Source organism: Muntiacus reevesi, chromosome 11 (genome assembly GCF_963930625.1).
Source record: "Muntiacus reevesi chromosome 11, mMunRee1.1, whole genome shotgun sequence".
In the NCBI taxonomy this organism is placed as follows: Eukaryota; Metazoa; Chordata; class Mammalia; order Artiodactyla; family Cervidae; genus Muntiacus; species Muntiacus reevesi.
The window spans coordinates 67,005,457-67,032,886 of record NC_089259.1 but is presented as its reverse complement, the minus strand read 5'-3'; the positions used below and the strand labels follow the sequence as shown (position 1 = coordinate 67,032,886).

General features: G+C 40.3%; 1 protein-coding gene across 1 annotated transcript in view; it reads right to left on the bottom strand.

Moving 5' to 3' along the window:
- LOC136144263 (ATP-binding cassette sub-family C member 4-like) overlaps positions 1-27,430 on the bottom strand; it is a 141,589-nt gene that overhangs the window by 39,879 nt on the left and 74,280 nt on the right. The window contains exons 20-23 of the mRNA XM_065902012.1: positions 23,982-24,061; positions 10,918-11,068; positions 6,189-6,308; positions 4,926-5,036 (exon numbers count right to left, since the gene is read on the bottom strand). Coding sequence (XP_065758084.1) covers positions 4,926-5,036; positions 6,189-6,308; positions 10,918-11,068; positions 23,982-24,061 — 462 coding nt within the window. The remainder of the gene's footprint in view (positions 1-4,925; positions 5,037-6,188; positions 6,309-10,917; positions 11,069-23,981; positions 24,062-27,430) is intronic.

The window sequence follows — 27,430 nt, the reverse complement described above, 5'->3', positions numbered from 1 at the left end:
AAGTAAAAAAAGAAAAAAACACTATGAGGGACTTCCCTGGTGGTCCAATAGCTAAGACTCTGAGTTCCCAATGTAGGGGCCCCAAGTTCAATCCCTGGTCAGGGAACTAGACTCCACATGCCACAACTAGGAGTTCACATGCTGCAACTAAAGTCCTGCCTGTTAAAACTAAGACTGGAGATCCTGCATGCCCCAACTAAGACCCAGTACAGCCAAATAAATAAGTAAAATCTCTTTTAATATTATGAATTTAGAAAGAACTAACAAAGTTGTTAGAAGACAGAGGATGAGATGGTTGGATGGCATCACCGACTCAGTTGACAGGAGTTTGAGTAAACTCTGGGAGTTGGTAATAGACAGGGAGGCCTGGCATGCTGCAGTTCGTGGATGGGGTCACAAAGAGTCAGACGCGACTGAGCAACTGAACTAAACTGAACAAAGTTGTTGCTCAGTCACTAAGTCATGTCTGACTCTGTGTCGCCATGGACTGCAGCACACCAAGCTTCCCTGTCCTCCGTTATCTCCCGGAGTTTGCTCAAACTCATGTCCATTGAGTTAGTGATGCCATCCAACCACCTCATCCTCTGCCACCCGCTTCTCCTCCTGCCTTCAATCTTTCCCAGCATCAGGGTCTTCTCTAATGAGTCAGTTCTTCGCATCAGGTGGTCAAAGTATTGGAGCTTTAGCTTTAGCATCAGTCCTTCCAGTGAATATTCAGGGCTGATTTCCTTTCGGATTGACCGATTTGATCTCCTTACAGCCCAAAGGACTCTCGAGAGTCTTCTCTAACACCACAGCTTAAAAGCATCAATTCTTCGGCCCTCAGGCTTTTTAATGGCCCAACTCTTAATATCCATTGACAACTCTTACATGACTACTGGAAAAAATACAGCTTTCACTATATGGACCTTTGTTGGCAAAATGGAGTCTCTGCTTTGTAATATTCTGTCTAGATTTGTCATAGCGTTCCTTCCAAGAAGCAAACATCTTTTCATTCATGGCCGCAGTCACAGTTTGAAGTGATTTTTGGAACCCAAGAAAATAAAATCTGTCACTGCTTTCAATTTTTCCCCAGATGGGACCAGATATCAACATCTTAGTTTTTTGAAAGTTGAGTTATACGCCAGCTTTTTCACTCTGCTCTGTCACTTTCATCAAGAGGCTCCTCACTTTCTGTCACTAGAGTGGTATCATCCGCATATCTGTGGTTATTGATATTTCTCCAAGAAATCTTGATTCCAGCTTATGCTACATCCAGCCCAGGATTTTGCATGATACACTCTGCATGTAAGTTAAATAAACATAGTGACAATATACAGCCTTGTCATTCTCCTTCTCTAGTTTTGAAGCAATCCATTGTTCCTCATCCAGTTCTAACTGTTTCTTCTTGTCTTGCGTACAGGTTTCTCAGGAGACAGGTAAGATGGTCTGGTATTCCTATCTCTTTCAGAATTTTCCACAGTTTGTTGTGATCTACACAGTCAAAGCCTTTCACATAGTCAATGAAGCAGATGTTTTTCTGGAATTCCCTTGCTTTCTCTATGATCCAGTGAATATTGGCAATTTGATCTCTGGTTCCTCTGCCTTTTGTAAACCCAGCTTGTACAGCTGGAAGTTCCTGGTTCATGTACTGCTGAAGTCTTGTTTGAAGGGATTTCAGTATAACCTTACTAGCATGCAAAATGAGTGCAATTGTATGATAGTTCAAACATTCTCTGGCATTGCCTTTCTTTTGGATTGGAATGAAAACTGACCTTTTCCAATCCTGTGGCCACTGTTGAGTTTTCCAAATTTGCTGGTATATTGACTGCAGCACTTCAACAGAATCATCTTTTAGGATTTTAAATTGCTCAGCTGGAATTCCATTACCTTCACTAGCTTTGTTTGTAGTAATGCTTTGAAGTTAAGGCCCACTTGACTTCACAGTCCAGGATGTCTGGCTTAGGTGAGTGATGACATCATCATGGTTATCCACGTCACTAAGATCTTTTTTGTACAGTTCTACTGTGTATTTGTGCCATCTATTCCTAATCTCTTCTGCTTCTCTTAGGTCCTTAACATTTTCGTCCTTTATCATATTAATCCCACCTGGATTGAGATACACTTTACAGTATAATATAGGTGAGGATGTCATTGTTCAGATTTTTATCCTATGCTTCAATTATCATTAGGTAATTTCACTTTCTATGTCCAATGTAGCTGCAGTTGAAATCACAAAAACAAGGCAATGGGTTTTGCAAAACAAGGCAGTGCTTTTAAACCTAAAAAATTACTCTCACTTTTGAATTAAAGACTGTGATTCAGGGTTATTGCTATGGAATAGTGAGGGATGGTGAATTCATGCCACACATTCCACCAACTGCTCATCTGTGACCCACACAGCAGTGAGGATACTGTTTTTGCTACAGAGACTCTTTCTCACACCAGTACACCAGACCCCTACAACCAAGAGATCCAAATAGCCCTAAAGCTAAAACCTAAAACCTAAGTTGTACAGAAAGCTTAATAGTAAACTTGGTTCTCTCTATACAACTACAGGACACTACCTGGAATGTTCAGAAGGTCATCTTGCTACAGTTATGTAGAACTCAACTCATTCAAAGAAAGATAAAAGGATAAAAGATCTCCATGAAGACCTACTGTAAACAAACTACTTAAGCAATCTACAGATTCAATGCAATGTTTATCAAATTACCAATGGCATTTTTCACAGAATTAGAACAAAAGAGTTTACATTTTGAATGGAAATACCAAATACCATGAATAGCCAATGCAATCTTGAGAAAAACAAAGAAGAAAAATGAAACTAGGAAGAATTGTGCTCCCTGTCTTCAGACTATACTACAAAGCTACAGTAACTGAAAGTGGCACCAAATGCTAAGTGGCACTAAAATCAGAAAAACAGATCAACAGAACAGGACAGAAAGCCCAGAGATAAACCCATGCGCCTATGATCACCTATGACAAAGGAAGCAAGAATATATAATGGAGAAGACAGTTTCTTTAATAATTGGTGCTAGGAAACCTGGACAGCTACATGTAAAAGAATAAAATTAGAACTTTCCCTAATACCATACACAAAAATAAACTCAAAATGGATTACAGACATAAATGTAAGACCAGACACTACAAAACTTTTAAATGAAAACATAGGGAGAACTCTCTCTGACATAAACTGCAGCATCTCCTAGAGTAATGAAAATGAAATAAAACATAAACAAATGGGACCCAATTAATCTTAAAAGCTTTTGCACAGAAAAGAAAACAATAAAAAATACCAAAGAAAACCTGCAGAATGGGGGGAAATATTTGCAAACAAAGTGATTTACAAGGGATGACTCTCCAAAATATACAAACAGCTCATGCAGTTCAATATCAAAAAATAAATAAATAAACAAAAAAATCCAAAAAATGGGCAGAAGATTAAGAGATGGTCTCCAAAGAAGAAACATAGATGGCCAGAAAAACACATGAAAAGATGGTCAACATCTCTAATTATTAGAAAAATGTATATCAAAACTACAGTGAAAAAAAAATGAAAAAAAGAAGCAAAAAAATACAGTGAGGTTTCACCTCACACCAGTCAGAATGACCATCATCAAAACAATAAATAATGGAGAGGATGTGGAGAAAAAGGAACCTTCCAACACTGTTGGTGGGAATGTAAACTGGTAGAGCCACTACGGAGAAAAATATGGAGGTTCCTTTAAAAACTAAAAAGATAGCTACAATATGATCCAGCAATCCCACTCCTGGGCAAATATCCAGAGAAAACCACAATTCCAAAAGATACATCCACCCTTATGTTCACTGCAGCACTATTTACAATAGCCAGGACATGAAAGCAACCTAAATGTCCATCAACAGAGCAATGGACAAGAAAGATGCGTTATCATACATATAGTGGGATATTACCCAACCATAACAAAGTGAAATAATACCATTTGCAGCAACATGGCTGGACCTAGAGATTTTCATGCTGAGTGAAGTAAGTCAGACGGATAAAAACAGAATATGATATTGCTTATATATGGAATACAACAAAAGGCTACAAATGAACTTATCTACAAAACAGAAGTAGAGTAATAGATGTAGAAAATAAACTTATGGTTAACAGGGGATAAGGGAGGGGAGAGATAAACTGGAAATCTGGGATTGACACATACATACTACTATATATAAAATATTAAAATAGATAACTAATAAGAAACTACTGTAAAGTACAGAGAACTCTGTAATGACCTACATGGGAAAGAACCCCAAAAAGAGTGGATATATGTGTATGTACAGCAGACTGACTTTGCTATACATTGGTCACTAAGACAACAGTGTAAATGAACTATACCCCAATAAAACTTAAAATAAAAATGAAAGAGTGGCCTGAGCAAGCCAAAGCAGGGGCCCCAAGGCACCACAGGTCTGCTGGAACAGGCATGTTCAATACCCAGTCTTTGCTCCTAAGGATTCCAAAAGTCAAAAACAGAAATTCTTTTCTAAAAGAAGATTCATTTGAAGTATTAATCAAAATGCAAATTACTAAAAAAAAATACATTCACCACAATGTTTATGGGGTATGGAAAAATAATCTTTAAAAATGTGAATATATGTATAACAGATTCACTTGGCTATGCACCTGAAGCTAACACATTGTAAATCAACCATATACCAATCAATTTAAAAAAAAAAAAAATAGCCTCAAAAAGGACCTACTGTAAATAAATAAGTAAATGAAAAAAGAGATAAAAGTTCTCATCAAGACACAAATGACTTCACATGGACCTCATTGTGAACTCACATACTACAGACACTTCAATACAATTCATTAGAACCAAACAGTATATATTAGACAAGATGACACGCGTTTAATAACTACAAACAAAGCTAAAAAGTATAAACATACCACAAGTATTCATATATGTACTTACTTTCTGCCAGAATCAGGGCCCCAAAGGCAACAACAGTGACAAAGATGGCGCAGATGACATCTAGATACACAGCAAGCCATCGGGACGTCGTCAAAAGCAGGAACCAAGCCTCTGGATTTGTGAACCATAATAAGCATAATACATAAACAGAAAAACCACGTTAACTCTTCTCATGAGGGAGAGCATTTTCTCAGTTGAGCTACAGAAGACTTTACACAGGTAGGACAGCAAAGCTACACACCCAAGGAACCTGAAGATTCTAGAAAACTAGGCTCTAACACAAGACAATGTATGGGGCACACAGGAATCAGTCCAGGAAGCATGCACTGAAAACGTCAACCCACAGGTCATCAACAGAAACATGATCACAAGAAGGAAGATGGAAAATCGCCTCATCGGTGCATTTCCTGCAGTGCTGGGCCTCAGTGTGAAGATCATCCTCTCACAGGGTCAACTGCTCCCAGCTCTCTGACAGCAGAGAGCACAGCTCACACTGTTTCCAGCACCTTCTGCCCTCACTACAGGGCCCTGCAGTGTTTATTCTTAGGAGCCAGTGTCTATATGACCATCAGCTAACAGGATCTGCATGTGACTTTCTAAATGCCATTTTCATCTTCAAAATACAATAATTATTGGAAAGTTTGGCTTGGATTTTATAGACTTAGAGGAAATTCTGAATTTTCTACCTAGGGAGAAAATTTCACTGATAAAAACATAATCAAGTGGGTGGCAAATCAGGAAATTATTTCCTCAATCACATCTGCCACCCTCCACTCTCTGAAATGAGTCAGCAAACCACAGCCTGGAGAGCGAGAACAGCCACCACCTGGTTCTGAAAATAAAGTTTTATTGGAACACAGGTACTGCCATTTTCTGATGTATTATCTTTGCCTGTCTTTGTGCCACAACAGCAAAGGTGAGTAGTTGCAACAGACACAGTATAGCACTCAAAGCCTACAATATTTTCCATCTGGATCTTCACAAGAAAGAGAAGTTTGCTGACTCTTGCCCTAAAGAGACAGAAGTCCACAGGGCACAGTGACGCAAGGACAATGCGAGCCAGTCAGGGGAGAAAAGCAGGGGATGACGGGGAAGAGGGGAGCACAGGGGGGATGCTGAGAAGGGGTGAGGGAGCCGGGTGTGCAGAGGGGGAAGAGGGGCAACACAGAGAGAGGGACTGGCCAGCCAGGCCACCTGACAGGGAGTCAACCTCAGAAGGCAGCACATTCCATCCTCGGAAATCATCTCCAGAAACTGACAGACCTGAGTGCAAATCCTGGTGTGCATCAAACAGCTCCTGAAACCTCTGTTCAGCTTTGTACGCCCGGATGGTCCAGAGTCCCCGGAGAGAAGATGCTAAGTGGGAAAACACTGGGCTCCGAGCTGGGGAAGCAGAGACAGACACACGACAAAGTCAGGGAGGCTGGAGGCGAGGAAACCACTGCCTCCCGGGCTCTGTGGTCACACGTCCTGCCCAAGGGAATCCTCCATGTGACCCTCAACTCTTGCTCACACCAAGCTTCACTTTAATGACCTGGGAATGAGAGATTCTCTTTGAAACTATCTTTGATCAAATTTAAATCACAGCTAGATGTAGATAAAGAAATTCTTGTTCTTTCATCAAGATCCTCTCAAACACACCTCCCTCCAAATTTTTCTGGCATCTCACCAGGTAGAAATTGTTCACAATTTTTAAAAAATATATTGAAGTATAGTTGATTTACAACAATGTACTACTTTCAGGTATGTAGTATAGTCATTCAGTTAGTTTTCTTGGATTATATTTCATTACAGCTTATTATAAGATACTGAATAAAATTCCCTGTGCTTTATAGTAATTCCTTGTTTTCTATTTGACACACTAATAGCAGTGTGTCTATTAATCCCATGCTTCTAATTGGTTCTTCCCTCTCTCCCAATCCCCTTTGGCAACTGTAAGTGTGTTTTCTATGTCTCTGAGTCTATTTCTATTTTGTGTACAGAATCAGTTGTATTATTTTTACATTCCATATATAAGTGATATCATATTTATCTTTCTCTGACTTACTTTACTAATAATAATATTCCCTAAGTCCATCAATGTTGCTGCAAATGGTAATATTTCATTCTTTTTCATGGGTGAGTAATTGCTGTTCACTAATTTTTGAATCAGTAGCATTTTAAAATTTAATTCCTCATTAGAGTCCTCACCACACTGAATTTAAGTGAGCTATCTGTGTTTTGTGTCTACCTCAGATGAGTAACCTAAGGCTGGGATAGAGTCAGTACACCCCCACCCTGGACCAGAGCCAGACCCAGGACAGGGGGAGACGAGTAAGGGAGCGGACAGTCTACTGTCTCCCCCATCCGGGGGCTCTCCCCGCACCTGCGCCAGGAGCCTCTGTGCGGGTCACGGAGCACCCGGTACTGCACCGCCCTTGTGCCCACAGGACCCGGCAGACGAGGAGTCTTTGAACAGTCTTGACTTCTGCTCTGGGAACCTGACGGATGTTTTTATATCTACCTGCTAGATACCTGTCCCAGTGTTCAGAGGTCACTGCAGCATGTGACACTCACATCAATCTTGTAGAATCTGACAGTGGCCTTAGTGTCCATTCTCTTTTGAGTGACTTCATGTGGTTTGGGGTCTGGTGTCACATCACTGACCATTCATTTCCCACCATCTTCTCTAAGAGCACACTGACCACGAGCTCCAGGGTCAGGCTCCTGCCCATCAGGGAACAGCTGGGCTGCAGGCTGCTGGGCAGGGAGGACCCCTTACGGTTCTCATTCCCCACCATGAACGAGGCTGTAATTTGCTGTGGTCAGCGGCACATAGTGAGCCTGTGACCTCTGTCTGGGGTGAGTGATAACTTGTGCTGTATCAGCAGGAAATACTGACGTCACCTTGTTACCTGTGCATCTCCTAGAGAAGATCTGTTACTACAAGTAGGTTGTTTACAGGAAGTTACTAATGCATCTTACAGGAGGCTACAGATTTTATAAAATGATGGGAAAGAATCAAGAGGGAAACTCCACACTGTTCTCAGGTTCTCACTCCTTAGTCCAGGACCTGAATGCCTGTCTGGTGACAGTTCAGTCAGTACCAACGTGCACCTGGGCACTGCCCATTTGGAGGGCTTGAGGTACAAACAGGTGAAGACATAGAACCTCTTCTTGTGTTTAGTGCCCCCAGCTCTATGAGGAAGGAAGGAGCAGGCTTCCTCCTGTGAGATACTGGGGCTCAGAGAGGGTGGGAAGCCCTGGGCTGGGGGAGGACAGCCTGAGCAGGGAGCCAGGTGGCCATCCACTCAGCCCTAGGATGAGATGGTTGGATGGCATCACCAACTCAATGGACACGAGTTTGAGCAAACTCTGGGAGATGGTGAAGGACAGGGAAGCCTGGCGTGCTGATGCAGTCCATGGGGTCAAAGAGTCAGATATGACTAAGAGACTGAACACCCCCACCACCACCAACTAGAGAGAGAACATAAACATTCTAATCAACTGGCCACCACATGTGGTTATCTGAGGGGTACCTGGATTAAATGTATTGTCTAACTTTTTTCAGCCTACTGGGTACAAAAAATCCAAATATTCCACAGTGATAGTGCCAAACTTCTCAGACTCGCCAGATCAAATACTGAGAAAATCCTGTACTGCTTCTTGACAGAAGCCTCAGAAGGAGCCCTTCTCTCCACTTCCATATGAATGGGAAATGGCCCTTCCCCAGGCAAAAATTCTGCCAATTATTCTTTCTGGAACAATCCCTCTCTCAATGTGCCACAGGCTTGCTTTGCAACAAGACTGTTGAATGACTCCATTTCATGAGTGGCCTCAAACCATAAAATGTCTGAAGCCCTGTCTACACAGAAGACTGGATGGAGCTCATCACTTCTTCTTCTGCCTCCCCAGGTCCTGTCATCCTACTGAGTAATACAGGTAGAACATCACACACACCTGGACTCTACCACTCCCACCCATCCTAACACCTTACCAAACTCGACCTCACATGAGGTTAGCTGCTTCTCTTGATGAGTGAAAATGTCTTCTACAGATTTTATGAAACTGATGATCACTATCATTTTTGCAGATAAAGATAAGTACCTCAAGTGTTTATTATTAAAAACAAAACATACAAATACCACAATAAAAAACCTCCTCTGACTGGATGAACTGAGATTTTTTTCCACTTAGTAGATACAGAGAAGCATGAGACTCAATATGCGTCTGTTCTTGGCTTGATTTCTAGAAGGTTAAGTTGGTGTTAATTTGCAATCTTTATTCATGGTTGAGGTCTCTGATGCAAACATATTCTCTCCTTACTTATTGGCTATTGTTTTTATAACTTTTAAAAATATATAACAACCTATTTTCCTTATTTTTATTTTAACATTGATTAAATGTGTACATTAATAAGAGAGAAATTTGATTATTTCATCACTTGTGATGACCTGTAGAATAGACTAATTAATCATAAAATGTGTTCCACATTATTCTGTTTTTTTGCTGCACCTTGCAGGATCTAGTTTCCCAACCAGGGACTGAAGTGGTGGCCCCTGCAGTGGAAGGACAAAGTCTTACCCAAGGACCACCAGGGACACCTCTGTTCCCCATTATTCTAAAACTAGGAAGGTGAATGGAGTAATCAGCTAAATGCACACTGAACAGATCCCCCTCCTGAGTTCTCCTAAGGGGTTATTTTCAGCATAATTTATATGAATAGCTTTGAAAAGGGGGTACACAGTGTGGTGTCACCCCAAATCCAGACAATGACAAAGAGCAAACCTGAAAATAACAGGGCTTATCTTTTCAATAGGGCTTCCCTGGCTTAGACATTAAAGAGTCCACCAGCGATACCAGAGACCTGGGTTCAATCTCTGGGTGAGGAAGATTATCTGGAAAAGGGAACAGCTACCCCCTCCAGTATTCTTGCCTGGGGAATTCCATGGACAGAAGAGCCTGGTGGGCTACAGTCCATGTGGTCGCAAAGAGTCAGACATGACTGAGTGACTAACACACATCTTTTCAATACTTTTAACAACTGTAACTTACTAGAACATGTGAAAGAATGTATTTTTCAAATATATCACTTCTGACATATATTTTCTGAGGTCTCCTTTCCTTTTCCTAAACTTTTCCTTTCCTTGTCATTTCTGGTAACTTTCAGTTCAGTTCAGTTCAGTCATTCAGTCGTGTCCAACTCTTTGCAACACCATGGACTGCAGCACACCAGGCTTCCCTGTCCATCACCAACTCCCAGAGTTTACACAAACTCATGTCCATTGAGTCGGTGATACCATCCAACCATCTCATCCTCTGTCATACCCTTCTCCTCCTGCCATCAAGCTTTCCCAGCATCAGGGTCTTTTCAAACGAGTCAGCTCTTCGCATTAGGTGGCCAAAGTATGGGAGTCTCAGCTTCAACATCAGTGCTACCAGTGAACAGCCAGGACTGATCTCCTTTAGGATGGACTGGTTGGATCTCCTTGCAGTCCAAGGGACTCTCAAGAGTCTTCTCCAACAACACAGTCCAAAAACATCAATTCTTTTTTTTTTAAACTACAATTACTAAAAAATTAAATTAAATTTAAAAAGCAGCCAAAAAAAAAAAAAAGCATCAATTCTTCAGTGCTCAGCTTTCTTTTGAAGAAAAGTTCTCTATTTTCCTTCTACAATAGTTCCAACATAATGAAATACTTTCAAGAATAGTATTAATAGAGTGGATACTCTGTGTTATGAAGTATGTTGTGATCAAGACAGAAATAGTCCCTGTCCTCATGGTGCTCACATCCGTCCTTTTAGGGCTAAAATGCAAAGTGCAGCTGACCCGCTGCCAGCTCCATTTGCCTTAAGGGCCAAACCTACTCTCACAGGCCAACTTTCAATCACCTAATATTAACAGTGAGAAATTCCACAGAACAGTCTGCAGAATTTCAGGGGTCTGGTTAATTGCAGTATGAATGGAAGACAGCCTGCACTGCCATCCCAACCTGAGTGCCCTGGTACTCACTTGTACATTCCAGGCGTTTCACATCTCGTGACGTCTCTAAGAAGTATCGCCGAAGAAAAAAGAAAATGATGCCAAGTGGAATCACAGGTATAGCAGTCCAAGGAATTGTAGCCACCATCACGACCACCACACCAATCACAAGTAGAAATGTCTGAAATAGTGAAAATACAGAGGCCTTCATGTCAAGGATACTTTTCAAAGATAATTTTATTGATTTGTTAGGATTAAACTCCTTTCCTTGAAACTTGTTGAAACAGGGGGAATGCTTTTCCTTTCAAAAAAAATTAAATTATAGGTGGTCCTCATGATGTTTATTGCATGCACCAAACACTCTGATAAGTAGGTATCAGCTCTTGTGATACACTCAGCAGCCCTTTGAGGTAGGCATTACTGTTTTTAACAGATGAAACTATTTGAGGCTCAGAGAGTAGGAGCTGCATCTCAATCAATCAGGAGTCAGCAGGTGTTACTAGAGAGATGAGTGAGCATATATCACAGATGAGGAATCCAGACACCTCAGCTATACATGTAGGGATAAAGAAGTGGTTAATTACAAATTCAGTGTAACATATCTAGTATCAGTATTATCTAATCTTACAAATGGAGACAGTGAGGCACAGGGAGAGGAAAAGCAACTTGATGGAGACTGCAAAGCCTAAGTCACGGAGCTGGGAAACCCATGCCATGAGCCTTGATGACATATTTAAGCTTGCCCCCAACTTACAGCCATCTTTCTATCATTATACTAAGTATTTAAAATGCCCATTCCAAAGGTTAATAATTATAACACCACCAGATTCCATTTACAATGTGTGTACTGTGTGTAAGGCCCTGTGTTGAGTTCCATGAACATTCTCTTAATCATCACATTATCCCCTGAGATGATATTCTCTTGGGAAATGATCTTGGTCTACAAAAGATAGCAGGTAGAATAGAAAATGAAATCATTGGTTGATGCTGATTTAAGCATCCATCTTTATCAGGAAAAGTATGATACCCTGGAGGACAGTATCAGACAATAAGAATGCAATCAACACTTAGTGTCTGCCTGCTATGAAAGTGGGATGGGGTGGTAGGGACTTGCAGATTCACCCAGTCTGGGTCAAGGCCTCTGAAGTTTATGATCTCAGGTGGATACAAATCCATGATGATCTGCACAGGGTGCTGGGGAAACACAGGAAAGAATACCTGAATATTTTTAGACAATTCTAAGACTCATGACTGATTTTACAGGCTTGTTTAACAAATAGAATGAATGGTATGAATGATTTGCAGGCAGTAATCACAGTTGATCGAAATTTTGACCAAAATGGAGCTGGGAGGAGAAGGTTGAGATGCTTGTCTGAGTTAACACTGGTTGTTCTTTACAGATAAGAAATATGAGGTTGGCAGGGTAAGTGATTGTCCTACAGTTTCCCAGGAAGGTATTGCTTATCCGAGAAGGAGAGGAGCAGTTTGTACTCAGGGAATCTCAGAGCCCCAGCTGCAGGCAGGAGGAACAAACAACCAGAACTGTGACTGTGTGGGCAGGAGCCCTTGGGAACCAAACTGCATGATCTGGATGGAGACACATGTGCTTTCCCTGTTTCTCCCTGCCTCTGCTGTGGTATCACAAGAAAACTCAGAGTGAAGAGGATGGAGTCCTGAAGGGATAAATACTAATCATAAGTGGAGAAAAACAGGGCTGCCTGACTCCCTCCTATTAGGCCTATTAGAAAACAATTTCTTATAGCCACTGGCTTGACTATACATCCTACCAGGCTACAACCTTCATGTTCATGGGGAGGAGTCCTTCCAGCTCCTTCTATGTCTAGCCTTTACGTCACTTGGCTTGCCATTGTTCTTTGTAACAAAAACCTACTAAAATGTTAATTATAAAAAAATCCAAATTACTGGTTTTTAGCAGACTTGCATCATTTGATGGACAACATTCATCCATTTCAATAATCTGGGTCTCCCCAGGTGGCTTCCCTAGTGGATCAGTGATTAAAGAATCTGACTGCTATGCAGGTGACCCAGGTTTCATCCCTGGGTCAGGAAGTTCCCTTGGAGAAGGAAATGGCAACCCACTCCAGTATTCTTGCCTGGAACATCCCATGGACAGAGGAACCTGGAAGGCTAGAGTCCATGGGGTCAAACACAGTCAGACAAGACTGAGTGACTAAACCATTCCAGGTGAGGCCTTTTATGACTAACCCAGCCTGGCAGGTAACCTGAGAGGCAGAGGTAAGATCAAAATGAAGGGCTCCATGGAAGCTGTGACAATGCTTTTTCCTTAGATACCCATTGAAGACCCATTACTAATGCTCTCAGAAACTCTGCAGTTAGGTCCAGATTTCATGGCCCTAAATTTTAAAGCAATTCAAAAAGGATGTCTCTAACAACTTTATTATACACACGCGTGTGCGTGTGCACGCACACACACACACACCATGTTGGTTTCCCAAGTGGCTCAGATGGTAAAGAATCTGCCTGTGATGCAGGAGACCCAGGTTTAATCCCTGGTTTTGGAAGATCCCCTGGAGAAGGGACTGGCAATCCACTCCAGTATTCTTGCCTGGAAAATTCCATGGACAGAGGAGCCTGGCAGGCTACAGTCCACGGGGTCCCAAAGAGTTGGACATGACTGAGCACTTTTACTTTTATATGTATATACATTTGTGAATCTTTTATTGCCAGCCATCTCAAACCCTTTATAGAGGTTTGTAGAAGATGAAAATAGTATCTAAGCAAAGAGTCAACATCTGAAGAAGGAAACAAAAGATTCTAGTGTACAATAAACACACAATAAATCCCTTCCTTGAAGCCAACCTCATTTCTCTCTTCTACATTCCCAGGAATTCCAAAAAGCCCAATTCAAGCTACACACACAATTCCCCCCAGCTGGTTGGATTCCAGGCCCATCTGATGGACCAGATCACCATGGCCAGTGTTTCTGCACCTCTGTCACATTATGGAACAGAGACAGTGATGGGTATATAGAAACAAGCATACTGACCCAGAAGCAAGTGACCCAAGTCCTGATACTCCCTAGATAAGGCAAATCACTATTTTTATATATTTCCCATTTGGACCACACCATTTGGGGAATTCTATCTAAAGTCTATGAATCCACATAAAATAAAAAATTCTTGGATGAAATATTTCACTTGAGAGAAAATAGTAATTTTTCACAATTCAGAAAAATTCTTCAGTTGGCTGAGAATGACAATCTATACCTGGAGGAGAAATCCCATTAGCCCAATATTGTGCTGAGATAGGGCTTCCCTGGTGACTCAGATGGTAAAGAATCTGCCTGCGATGCAGGAAGACCAGGGTTCAATCCCTGGGTCAGGAAGATCCCCTGGAAAAGAGAATGGCTTCCCACTCTATTATTCTTGCCTGGAGAATTCCACAAACAGAGGAGGCTGGCAGTCTACAGTCCATGATATTGCAAAGAATCGGACACAACTGAGTGACTGACACGCATATACACACAAGTACAAACCCTAAGACTAAGCTTTTCTAATCCTGGCCTTTGCTTGGGATACATTAATCACATTATTCATCCCTCATTTGGCTGCCTTGGATCTTTTCACAACCATACCAGCTCTGGGACCTGGGTATCCTTCAATTCACTCTCAACTGAGAGTCACAGATAACTCCACTGAAGAGTGAATGGTGGGGTTTGGTTCACAGTTTGCTAACCAGCACAACAGGAAGTTTTAGGGAAACATGATGTATTTCTTCTTTCATGTTTAGTGTATCTCATTGATCAATAGTTTCCTTTCCACTTTTGTCAGGGTTCAATGTTAATACAAAGTTTAAGTCTGGAGTCCTCTTATTTGATAATTTAACAAGGTAAACCTTAAAAAGAAGAGCACTATAAAAGTATATCACAGGGAAATCTACTCAACATTCTGTGATAATCTTATAAGAAAAGAATCTAAAAAAGAATATTTGTACATGTATAACTGAATCACTATGCTGTACATCTGAAATAAACACACCACTGTAAATCAACCATATTCCAATAAAATTTAAAAAGTTTTTAAAAAAGAAAAAAGTCTTTAAGAAAGCTAAAAGTCAAGGGATTCGAAATCCATCTTATAAATAAAAGAAAAAAAAAACAGCATATTAAAGTATGTAGAAGAATGAAAATAAGAAAAAAAATAGACTCTTGAGAGCCCCTGGGACAGCAAAGAGATAAAACCAGTCAATTCCAAAGGAAATCAATGCTGATTATTCACTGGAAAGATTGGATGCTGAAGCTCCAATACTTTGGCCACTTGATGTGAAGTGCTGACTCACTAGAAAAGACCCTGATGCTAGGAAAGATTGAGGGCAGGAGGAGAAGGGAGCAACTGAGGATGAGATGGTTGGATGGCATCATCAACTCAATGGACCTGAATTTGAACAAATTCTGGGAGATAGTGAAGGACAGGCAAGTCTGGTGTGCTACAATCCATCAGGTCACAAAAAGTCAGGCACAATTGAGCAATTAAATGACAAAAGTCCTGAATGAAAAAGAAAACTAACTTCTAAGCAGAAAAATCAGCAAACACAAAGCATGGTTCTTTGAAATCACCACAAACTCCAAAAGAAAAAAAATAAAAGAGAAAACTTACAATTCACACAAATTAAAAGAGGATAACACAAAAGATTGGGCTTCCCTGGTGGCTCAGATTGTAAAAAATCTGCTTGCAATAGGAAAGATCCAGGTTTGATCCCTGGGTTGGGAAGATCTCCTGGAAAAGAAAATGGCAACCTATACCAGTATTCTTGCCTGGAGAATTCCATGGACACAGGAGCCTGACAGGTTACAGTCCATGGGGTTACAAAGAGTCAGACATGACTGGAGAACTAACACTATAGCTTTCATTTTAATACAAAAGATACCATAAGCATTACAAAGGGAATATAATAAACATTATGCAGATAAATTTTTAAATTTTAATGTAAAGGACAAATGTCTTTAAAAAATGACATGCAAAACTAACATAATGACATAGAAAATCTGAATAACTGCATATTGATTTAAGAATTTGAATCCTTTTTTAAATTTTACTTTATTTTATTGTTTTGACCATACTGTGCAGCTTGTAGGATCTTAGTTTTCCTACCAGCAATCAAACCCAGACCCATAGCAGTGAAAGCACCAAGTCGTGACCACTGGACTACCAGGGAATTCCCTGAATACATAATTTTTTAATTTCTCAAAGAAAAGACTGTAAGTCCAGAGGGCTTCACAAAAACATTGTGCAGAAAAGTTTTACCAAACTTTTCCAGGGTACTTTTCCAGGGTTCAGCATTATCATGACCAAAAAACCCAGATAAAGACATTAAAAGAAAGAAAAATTGCAAGCCAAACTATCTTGGAATATTAAACAACATTCCAATGAACTGAGTCTAGCATTATAAAAAAGATAATATTCCACAACCTAACTTGACTGGGCAAGTCCAAAATCCTCAGGGTCACCTGTTACAAAGGACAGGCTGGAACCCTTGGGCAGGAGCTGATACTGTTCTCTACAAGCAGAATTTCTTTTTACTTCAGGGAGGCTTTGTCCCTACTCAAAACCAACTGATTATGGACTTCAAACACATCTACAAAATACCTACAGGGGAACACACAGATCACCTTTTGACTGAATAAGTGAGGAATGTAGTCTGGTCAAGCTGACATTAAACTGACCATTAAAAATGGAAATATGTCCCATGTATTTTCATGAGGATTCATAAAAATTGATGCTTTTGAACTGTGGTGTTGGAGAAGACTCTTGAGAGTCCCTTGGACTGCAAGGAGATCCAACCAGTCCATCCTAAAGGAAATCAGTCCTATATATTCATTGGCAGGACTGATACTGAAGCTGAAATTCCCATACTTTGGCCACCTCATGCGAAGAGCTAACTCATTGGAAAAGACCCTGATGCTGGGAAAGATTGAGGGCAGTAGGAGAAGGGTACGACAGAGGATGAGATGGTTGGATGGCATAACTGACTCAATGGACATGAGTTTGGGTAAACTCTGGGAGTTGGTGATGGACATGGAAGCCTGGTGTGCTGCAGTCCATGGGTTTGCAAAGAGTCAGACATGACTGAGTGACTAAACTGACTGACATACTTCTGATAACAAAAGTCGACATATTTTAAGAAAATATGTTGATATTTTAGAAAAAGCAAATTATAGACCAATATCCTTCATGAGCAATAGGTACAAAAATTCTTGACTAACTACATACATCAATACATAAAAAAAGATGCTACATTATGACCAAGTAAAGTCTTTTCCAGGAATGTTAAGTTTAACTTTCAAATACCAATCACTATAATTCACATTAAAAGAGTAAAGATAAATAATCATATGATCAGCTGAAGAGATGTAGAAGAAATATTTGTTAAAATTCAATACCTATTCTTCATTTTTTAAAAAAAGTAAAATTCTTGGCAATTGAGGAATTAAAAGAAACATTTTCAATCTGATAACAGATATCTACCTAAAAAATTGCAATTAAATTATTTGTAATAAAAAATTACTGAAAGATTTTGCCCTAAGAATACAAGGTTATCTAATCTAACCAATTCTCTTTAATACTAACTGGAAACTCTAGCCACAACAAATCAAGAAAAGGAAATAAAAGTCATAAATATTGGAAATGAAGATACAAAACTGTCATTATTTACAGCTGACATGATTTCATATGGACAAAAACTATAGAATTAAAAATAAATAAATAAAAACATACCACTACTGACTCCAGGCAATGCAAAGTTAATTCACAAATAAATCAACTACATTTCTATAGACTAGCAACAAGCAAGTGAATAATGGTATCAGAAACAAGACTTCCCTAGTGGTCCAAGTGGTTAAGAATCCACCTGCCAATGCAGGGAACATGGGTTTGATCCCTGGTTTGGGAAGAATCCACATGTGCAGAGCAGCTAAGTCCGTATGCCACAACTACTGAAACCCATGCACCCGAGAGCCCATGCTCTGCAACAGGAAAAGCTACCAAAATGAAAAGTCCACCCACAGCAACTAGTCACCTCTTCTCACTGCAACTAGAGAAAGCCCACTCATAGCAAAGAATGCCCAGTGTATCCAAAATAAATGAATCAATAATTTTAAGAAAGCAATCCAATAATACTATGAAAAAGCAAATATGCATGAATAAACAACCAGAGAAGTGTAAGATGTCTACACTAAAAATTACAAAATATTTCTAAAATTAAAGAAGACCTAAATAAGCAGAGAGATACATATATTAGTAATTGCAGATCCAACACTGTTAAAACTCAGACTTCTCAAATATTCTACAGCTAAAAGGAAATATTAATAAAATTTTCAGCTTTTATTTAAAGACAAATTGAAAGGCTTCTAAAATTTACACATAAAAGTATAGAATCCAGAATGATCAAAGCAACCTTGACAAAGCAGCACAAAGTTAGACAATTTAAACTATGAGTTTCATCTCTTATTAAAATGTACAGTAACTAAGAATGCAGTATTGGTATAAGGATCAAAATATTGGCATAATCTGCAACTACTGAGGAACAAAATAAATTATATGGATGCAGATTTCCTTAATCCAATGCATAAAAGTCTTTAACAAACAGATACAGAATAATTGGAAAAAATAAAACTCAACCACTAATTACTTTCACATATAAAAATTAGTGCAAAAAAATTAGTGCAAGATGCATCAATATCTAAAAAAGTAGAACACAGAAAAGTATCTTCACATTCCTAAGGGTATGTAAGATTTCTTAGGATACAAAACATCAACTATGAAAGAAAAAAAAAGGTAAACATTAGACTTCATCAAAATTAAACCTTTATCTCCACTAAGGATATAAATGAGAAGCCACTGACTGGAAGAAAATATTCACAAAGGACTAATATTAAATATATATTAAAAATAAGCATCCCCAAGGAGGATTTGAGGAAGGGGTTGGGGAAGGGATCAACACACCAAAGAAATCTCAAAATGACTAACTCATTATTCAGTGGGAAAGGGTGATATACTCTCTACACACTTACCCTGATATCTCTACACAATGAAATGCAAGGGTCAGTGCTGCTGAGATAAGTAAAGGCAGTTCCACTCTTTGCTTTTATAAAAGCAAGTGACCCATAATAATAACCTATTACACTGAGTCTCAGGCTTCGTTCTCAATATCCAGATGCAGTAGCCTGTTCTTCTGCGCTCCCCTCTCTGGAAAGGATGACTGAGGACACCTCCTTCACATTTCCTCTTTCTTTTGCATTTTCACTTCATAAAACTGCAGTCAGTGTGTTCTGTGTGTGCTGAGGAGGGAATGACACGGTCCCTGGTGGTCCCACCACGGCCGACATTGGTGACTCAAGTGCCCTCAGGATTAGCCCTTTGTGTCCATGAAAGGACATGAAGACTCAGTTCAACTCTGCCAAGCTGCTGAATTTTTTTTTCCCCCCTGAATGAGGGATGTGTGGGGAATAAGCGTTTTGCAACTTAGTTTTCCTCAATAAATTACTGTATTTTGCTGAGAGCAGCTGTGTGTAAGTTCACACGCTCAGAGCAGTCCCAAACACTTTTTTTTTTTTGAAAAAGTAAAATGCCTAAACCTAACTTCCTCATCTCACCTTCATTTTCACTTGTTTTAGCAGTAGGAAGACTCCTTGAAGGTGATGATTTCAATGACAAGAATTGTAGATAATGGAGACTTCTTGCTCAGTGTTATTTGGGACTTGGGCAAATTGTATGAAAATAACATTACTCTGAAGTATTTAATGCTCAGCGGTCTATCTTGAAACAACTGATTTTTATTCTGTGAGTCTACATAAGAAAGTGTCCATCAAAATCTTCAAGGATTACAAATCTAAAATCTCTGTGGTACAAATTCATGAGATGATATTTATGGGCCTTGAGACTGTCTCTGACAATAACTTCAATGCAACATAATGCTACTTTGCCAAAGGCAAAAGGAGAAGAGGGTGGCAGAGAATGAGATGGCTAGATGGCATCACTGATTCAATGGACATGAACTTGGGCAAAGTCCAAGAGATAGTGAGGGACAGGAAGGCCTGGTGTGCTGCAGCTCATGGGGTCACAAAGAGTCGAACATGCTTAGCAACTGAACAACAACAAATACCACAGTCATCAAACTACTTCTCTTACCTAAAACACACAGGTGGTATTTTAAAAATAGTTATTTAGTGCTCAAAATGCATTTAGATGTTATGCCAAAAATAATATTAAAATGAGTTTCCTTTTATCTTTTCAACAAACTTAGGAAGTGGGTGTTATTTTCTCCATTTTACTGAAAGGAGAGTGTGGCTTTGTGGGATGGAGACGGTAAGAGGGAGAGCTGGGATGGGGGCTTGGAAAGGGAGACGGCGGGGCTCTGTGCTGACACGCTTTAAAGCTGTTGGCATCATGAATGATTATCAGGTGCAATCACACCACATAAACTGACTTTTTAATGCTGCTTTCCTTCATCCTTTGAAAAGGTGAACAGCTAAAATTTGCCCAATAACTTATATATTGTGAGTGACCACTTATATAATGTGACTGAACAGGCTGGTAGCTGTGAGAGTCAGTGTACAGGATGGTGCACAAACTCATGATCGTCGCTCTCTTGGGATGTGGTCTCTGAGTGACATCACCTGAGGGGGCGGACTGTCCTGCAGTGCGGACCACTACACAGAACCCAGGGTTTTCCTTAGGCACACTTGGCATCACTGTCACAAAATATTAAATAAATTGTCTGAAATTTCATTTAAGGGAGTGAGAAGAAATTAGATGATGGAACGTATATGGAGTAAACACTTTAGAAGTAATAAAAATAAAAATGATCAAGAATTTTCTAAGATTTATCAAATACAACAAGGATAAGCAAAATTATAAAAAATTAGTTTGAACACAGGTACACTTACACAGCTGAACAAGAACCTTCCAGCCCCTTTCCTTCCCCCTCTCAGCTGGTGATAGAGAAAAAGATTGGGTCCCACACAGGAACTTAGCTTCCACTAACACCTTCTGCCCCACCATCCACAGGGGCCTTTCCCTCTCATCTTGGATCAAAGGTCACCTCCTAGAAGCTATGCCCATCTCCTAGACCAGGAGTCAGCTCGTTGCATAAGGTGGCCAAAGTATTGGAGTTTCAGCTTCAACACCAGTCCTTCCAATGAATATTCAGGACTGATTTCCTTTAGGATGGACTGGTTGGATCTCCTTGCAGTCCAAGGGACTCTCAAGAGTCTTCTCCAATACCATAGTTCAAAAGCATCAATTCTTCAGCACTCAGCTTTCTTCATAGTCCAACTCTCACATCTGCACATGACCACTGAAAAAACCATAGCCTTGACTAGATGGACCTTTGTTGACAAAGTAATGTCTCTGCTTTTTAATATGCTGTCTAGGTTGGTCATAACTTTCCTTCCAAGGAGTAAGCGTCTTTTAATTTCATGGCTGCAATCACCATCAGCAGTGACTTTGGAGCCCCCAAAAATAAAGTCTGACACTGTTTCCACTGTTTCCCCATCTATTTGCCATGAAGTGATGGGACTGGATGCCACGATCTTAGTTTTCTGAATGGTGAGCTTTAAGCCAACATTTTCAGTTTCCTCTTTCACTTTCATCAAGAGGATCTTTAGTTCTTCGCTTTTTGCCATAAGGGTGGTGTAATCTGCATATCTGAAATTATTGATATTTCTCCTGGCAATCTTGATTCCAGCTTATGCTTCCTCCAGCCCAGTGTTTCTCATGATGTACTCTGCATATAAGTTAAATAAGCAGGGTGACAATATACAGCCTTGACGTACTCCCTTTTATATTTGGAACCAGTCTGTTTTTCCATGTCCAGTTCTAACTGTTGCTTCCTGACCTGCATACAGGTTTCTCAAGAGGCAGATCAGGTAGTCTGGTATTCCCATCTCCTTCAGAATTTTCCACAGTTTATTGTGATCCACACAGTCAAAGGCTCTGGTGTAGTTAATAAAGTAGAAATTGATGTTTTTCTGGAACTCTCTTGCTTTTACGATGATCCAGCAGATATTGGCAATTTGATCTCTGTTTCCTCTGCCTTTTCTAAAACCAGCTTGAACATCTGGAAGTTCACGGTTCACGTATTGCTGAAGCCTGGTGGAAAATTTTGAGCATTACTTTGCTAGGGTGTGAGATGAGTGCAATTGTGCAGTAGTTGGAGCATTCTTTGGGATTGCCTTTCTTTGGGATTGGAATGAAAACTGACCTTTTCCAGTCCTGTGGCCACTCCTGAGTTTTCCAAATTTGCTGGCATATTGAGTGCAGCACTTTCACAGCATTATTCTTTAGGATTTGAAATAGCTCAACTGGAATTCCATCACCTCCACTAGCTTTATTGGTCGTGATGCTTTCTAAGGTCCACTTGACTTCACATTCCAGGATGTCTGGCTCTAGGTGAGTGATCATATCATCATGATTATCTGAGTCGTGAAAATCTTTTTGGGCAGTTCTTCTGTGTATTCTTGCCACCTCTTCTTAATATCTTCTGCTTCTGCTAGGTCCATACCATCTGTCCTTTATTGAGCCCATCTTTGCATGAAATGTTCCCTTGGTATCTCTAATTTTCTTGAAGAGATCTCTAGTCTTTCCCATTCTATTGTTTTCCTCTATTTCTTTGCACTGATCACTGAGGAAGACTTTCTTATCTCCCCTTGCTATTCTCTGGAACTCTGCATTCAAATGGGTATGTCTTTCCTTTTCTCCTTTGCTTCCCACTTCTCTTCTTTGCACAGCTATTTGTAAGGCCTCCTCAGGCAGTCATTTTGCTTTTTTGCATTTCTTTTTCTTGGGGATGGTCTTGACCCCTATCTCCTGTACAAAGTCATGAACCTCCATCCATAGTTCATCAGGCACTCTGTCCATCAGATCTAGTCCCTTAAACCTATTTCTCACTTCCACTGTATAATCATTAGGGATTTGATTTAGGTCATACCTGAATGGTCTAGTGGATTTCCTTACTTTCTTCAATCTAAGTCTGAATTTGGCAATAAGGCACCTTAAGACAGAGCAATCAGCTTGTGAAAAGAAAAACTGTCTAGAAAAACAAACGACATTTTCCGAGATGACTTTGATACCATAATCGAATTACTGTCTTAAAAGCCTTCATATCTTCAAAGATGCTCTCTGTTAAACTTGCTGGACTTCCCAGGTGGCTCAGTGTTAAGAATCTGGCTACACTGCAGGAGACACAAGTCTGACCTCTGGGTCAGCAATATTCCCTGGACATGGAAATGGCAACCCACTCCAGTATCTGTCCCTAAGAAATCCCATGGACGGAGAAGCCTGATGGGCTGCAGTCCATGGTGTCACAAAAGAGTCAGACAAAATTTAGCAACTAAACAACATTGTCCTTGTTAAAGTATTATTTTCACCTTAGTTTGAACCAATATTTTCTTTGTAAGTAACCACACCTGGCTTTATCCAAATAAAATGGTGCAGCAAATAATTGTCCTCTGTGAAAATACAATGCATCATCCTTGTGCTCAGTTGTGCCCGACTCTTTGCAGCCCCCATGGACTATAGCTCACCAGGCTCTTTTGTCTATGGAATTTTCTAGGCAAGAATACTGAAGTGGGTTGCCATTCCATTCTCCAGGGCATCTTCCCAACCCAGGAATGGAACCCACGTCGCTTGCATCTCCTGCATTAGCAGGTAAATTCTTTACCACTGAGCCACTTGGGAAGCCCAATACAATGCATAAGTTAGTTAATCTAGGTTATCTTTCCATGAGAGGTGATTGTCTTTCTGTTATGAAATGTGCTCACAGTAATGGGAATCCACACCAGACAACTGGAAGGCTAAGGGAGAACCATTTACCCAGCATGTTCCTGCTTCAGGCCAACCTTGATATGACTCTGTAGCTACTCCTGCCCCAGCTGTTATTCATGTTAACTCAGCCTCCCAATCACCACACACCTTTCTCTCAGAAACACAGCCTCTTATGGAAGATAACAGGACACATCATCAGGGAAAAGCCCACCTCCAGTCCCTGTGAAAAATCCTTGAGAAACGGGCACTCTGCTCTTCCCTGCAAGAACTCTGGCAGGACTGGTACACTACCTGGATGAAATCTTGAAATATCAGGGGCAGCAACTCATCCATATGCCCAATGTCTTTGAAGAAACGATTTAAAATTCTTCCTGCAAGAATAGGATACAAAAAATTACTCATTTCCTCAGATAGGAGCTTTAAGAGAAATAATTCATGAACAAATCAAAACAACATTTTTGAAGTATATGTATTTAGGGACGTTCCTGGTGATACAGTGTCCCCAGTGCAGGGGACATGGGTTTGATCCCTGATGCAGGAACATTCCACATGCCACAGAGTAATTAAGCCTGTTCACCACAACTAGTGAAGTCCATGTGCCTAGAGCCTGAGCTCTGGAGCAGAAAAAGCCACCACAATGTGCAGCAACAAAGACCCATGCAACTAAAAATAAATAAATCTTTTTTTAAAAGTACATGTATTAAATATTTAATATATTGGGCTTCCCTAGGGGCTCATGCTAAAGAATCCACCTGCCAATGCAGGAGACATAAGAGACAGGGGTTCAATTCCTGAGTCAGGAAGATCCCCTGGAGTTGGAAATGGCAACCCAGTCCAGTACTGTTACCTGGGAAATCCCATGGACAGAGGAGCCTGGCAGGCTATAGTCCATGGGACTACAAAAGAGTCAGACATGACTTAGTGGTAACACAACAACAAATTTAATGTATTACAAATTCATATGAAATAAGCCAATGTCAGTGGTAAAAAGAAAGACAAAATTGGATGATACCTAAAGAGCAACAAAAATACCACCAAATGGCAGTGGGTGGGGAATTGAAATTGAGTCCTGATTTCTATAAGAATGGGAGAATCTTGTGGCAGTAAGAGGAAGGGTTGGTGGATTTGAGACTCTTCTCTCCCTTTAGATCCATCCTATCTAAGACTTACTCCAAGTGCTAAATTGGTAAATAGTTGCAAAATACCTAAGTTAATCCTAATTGTTACACCAATTTTCCTTTAATTATCAAGATTAATTTTGCCAAGTGATACTTGTTAAATAAACATAATTATAAACTCTCTGCAATTTTATTTTTCCCTCCAGATGGCTCACAGCAGCTCACATACTGAGAAATTATGCTTGTGGCCATTTCCAAGTTGTAAGTTTACTACTGGGGTAATAAGCCATTATTTTCAGAAGTATACCAGGTGTGACAAGCACAGACTTACGAGTAAGCATCTAAGAAGACCAGAGGGATGTAGGCAGGAAAACTGAAATATTACTAAATGGCCAAGAATCACTTATTGATTTTACTTCCCCTCTCAGAACCCACAATAATAGTATATCCTTAAGGTTGAGAATATGAGAATTTCTGGTAAAGATCTGGTGTGAACTAAAAATGTCACCTGTCACATCATTAAACAAAGGATGCTGCAGCCATCAGGACTCTGCAGCCACCCCTACAAGGGTGGTGCACCCAGAGGAGACTCAGGATGAGAAAGTACAGGACACTGGCCCCAGACAGTGCACATCAAAGAAACTGTAACAGGGAGGAGTCAATTTTGACTCCATGCTGGATCTGTTTCTTTGACCATTGCTATGCATTGCTTTTGTCAGGGAACACTGCCCTCCTGCCTGAATGTTAAACTAAAGTGGCTTTTATCAGCTCACAGGGAGACAATCTGACCCTCACCACTTGTAAATGGCTGCAGAAGAAATACCCTCTTATTGTGCAAGATAAATGGCCTTTTGACTTTACTTCCTCGCCTCCTCTCCCCTATGTTCTGTAAAAGAACTTGGCATCCAGACCCCTATAAGATGGTTATTTTGATATATTAGTCGATCATCTTCTCGGTCTGCCAGGTTTCCAGATAAAGTCATTATTCTTTGCCTTAACACATCGTCTGTAAGACTTACTGGCATTGTGAGGCAAGCAGAGTGAGCTTGAACTTGGTAACAAGTAACACCACTCTATGTGGTTTTTCTCTTCATGCCATCACATACCAGAAACAAAGACCACCATAAATCATCTATTAAAAATTCTACTTTTGAAAATAAACACAGAGGAGAGTTCAATTTAATATACTGCTAAAAGAGTAAATAACTGATGCCCCTAAACCTTTGGGCCTATCTTTGCAGTGCTTATTTGGGCTTCTATTTTCTTGAAGGGATGAAGTTCTGATAACAGACACAGGAGGGGGAGACAAGATACACACTGGTATGCCTGCTGCTCTAGGATTAGGGATCTTAAAGATTTAAACTTGGTCCCAAATCCTTAAATAATAAATCAGCATCCGGAGAAGCCAACAGGTCATCAAAAGCCTGGTTAACAATGGTCACAAGCACTCAAGAGGCTGTGATAAGAGAAATAATAACTGACAACTGATAACAGTCCCACTTGATGCTCCCAAATTTGTGACTGTAGTTTTCACTTTAACAGGCAAAGTAGAGAGACTTCACAGCTATAATAGCAAAGACTCTTCCAATCACTTCCTCACTCCAGCTTCATAATTAGATGAGATTGTGTGGGCCTCTGCAGTCTACCATCCTGTGCTCAACACAGTGACTGAACTAAACAACATGGGTTGAATAAATCTGCACAGGATGCTGCACTAAACAGTCTTATTTAATCCTCACAACAGTCTTGTGAAACAGGATGGGCAGCGATTATTCCCATTTCACAGGAGAGAAGTTCCCAGACACCATACTGTCATCCTCACTGAGGTTCATTAGGCACTGACCCTGTGCTAAGTGCTGTGAATGTATTAACGTGCTTAATGCCCACAATGTCAAGATATTGGTAAGTGTGTGAATAGTATTCTCATTTTATAGGTAAGAAAATTGAGACACAGAGAAATTAAATAACTAGCATATAAGTATTAACATAACTATAACTGGCTACTACTATTAGTAACTAGCACTAGGACTGAACCCAGGAACTTGGCTCCAGAGTCCATACTTGTAACCATGACAACATCCTGCCTGGAGATTTGCCTCCAGTAGTATCTACCTACTTTGGCCTTGATCACACAGGTAGTTGGTGGCCAGGCCAATGCTACTGCTGTCCTCTCTCCAGTCACATTCCTGCCTCAACAGGCCCTATCAATCATCACCGGCGAAAACAAAGCCATCCTGGGCCTAAGCAGAAGTCTAACCAACTGAACAGAGGGGGCATGTACGCTGATGAACTAACTTTTTATAGAAACCCAGGTCAGGAGGCTACCTTCCAAAGCAAGACAGGTTGAAGGCCTCAGGGTGAAGGAAGCAACCACTGGGAACCCTTCAGAGACACTCTTAACACTGAAGATCCACCTGCTATAAACCACAAGACCACTTAAATGTAACCAAAGTCCACTGTAAAACTAGAGGGTTGCTTTTATTGAAGAGGATGCTTACACTTCACTGATCTTGTATTTTAATTAATCTTACATTACCATTTAGGTAAAACTCAAAATATGGGCACATGTCAGAGCTCTGTGGTCCCAGAGATGGATGGGCAATGAAAGAAACACACAGCCTG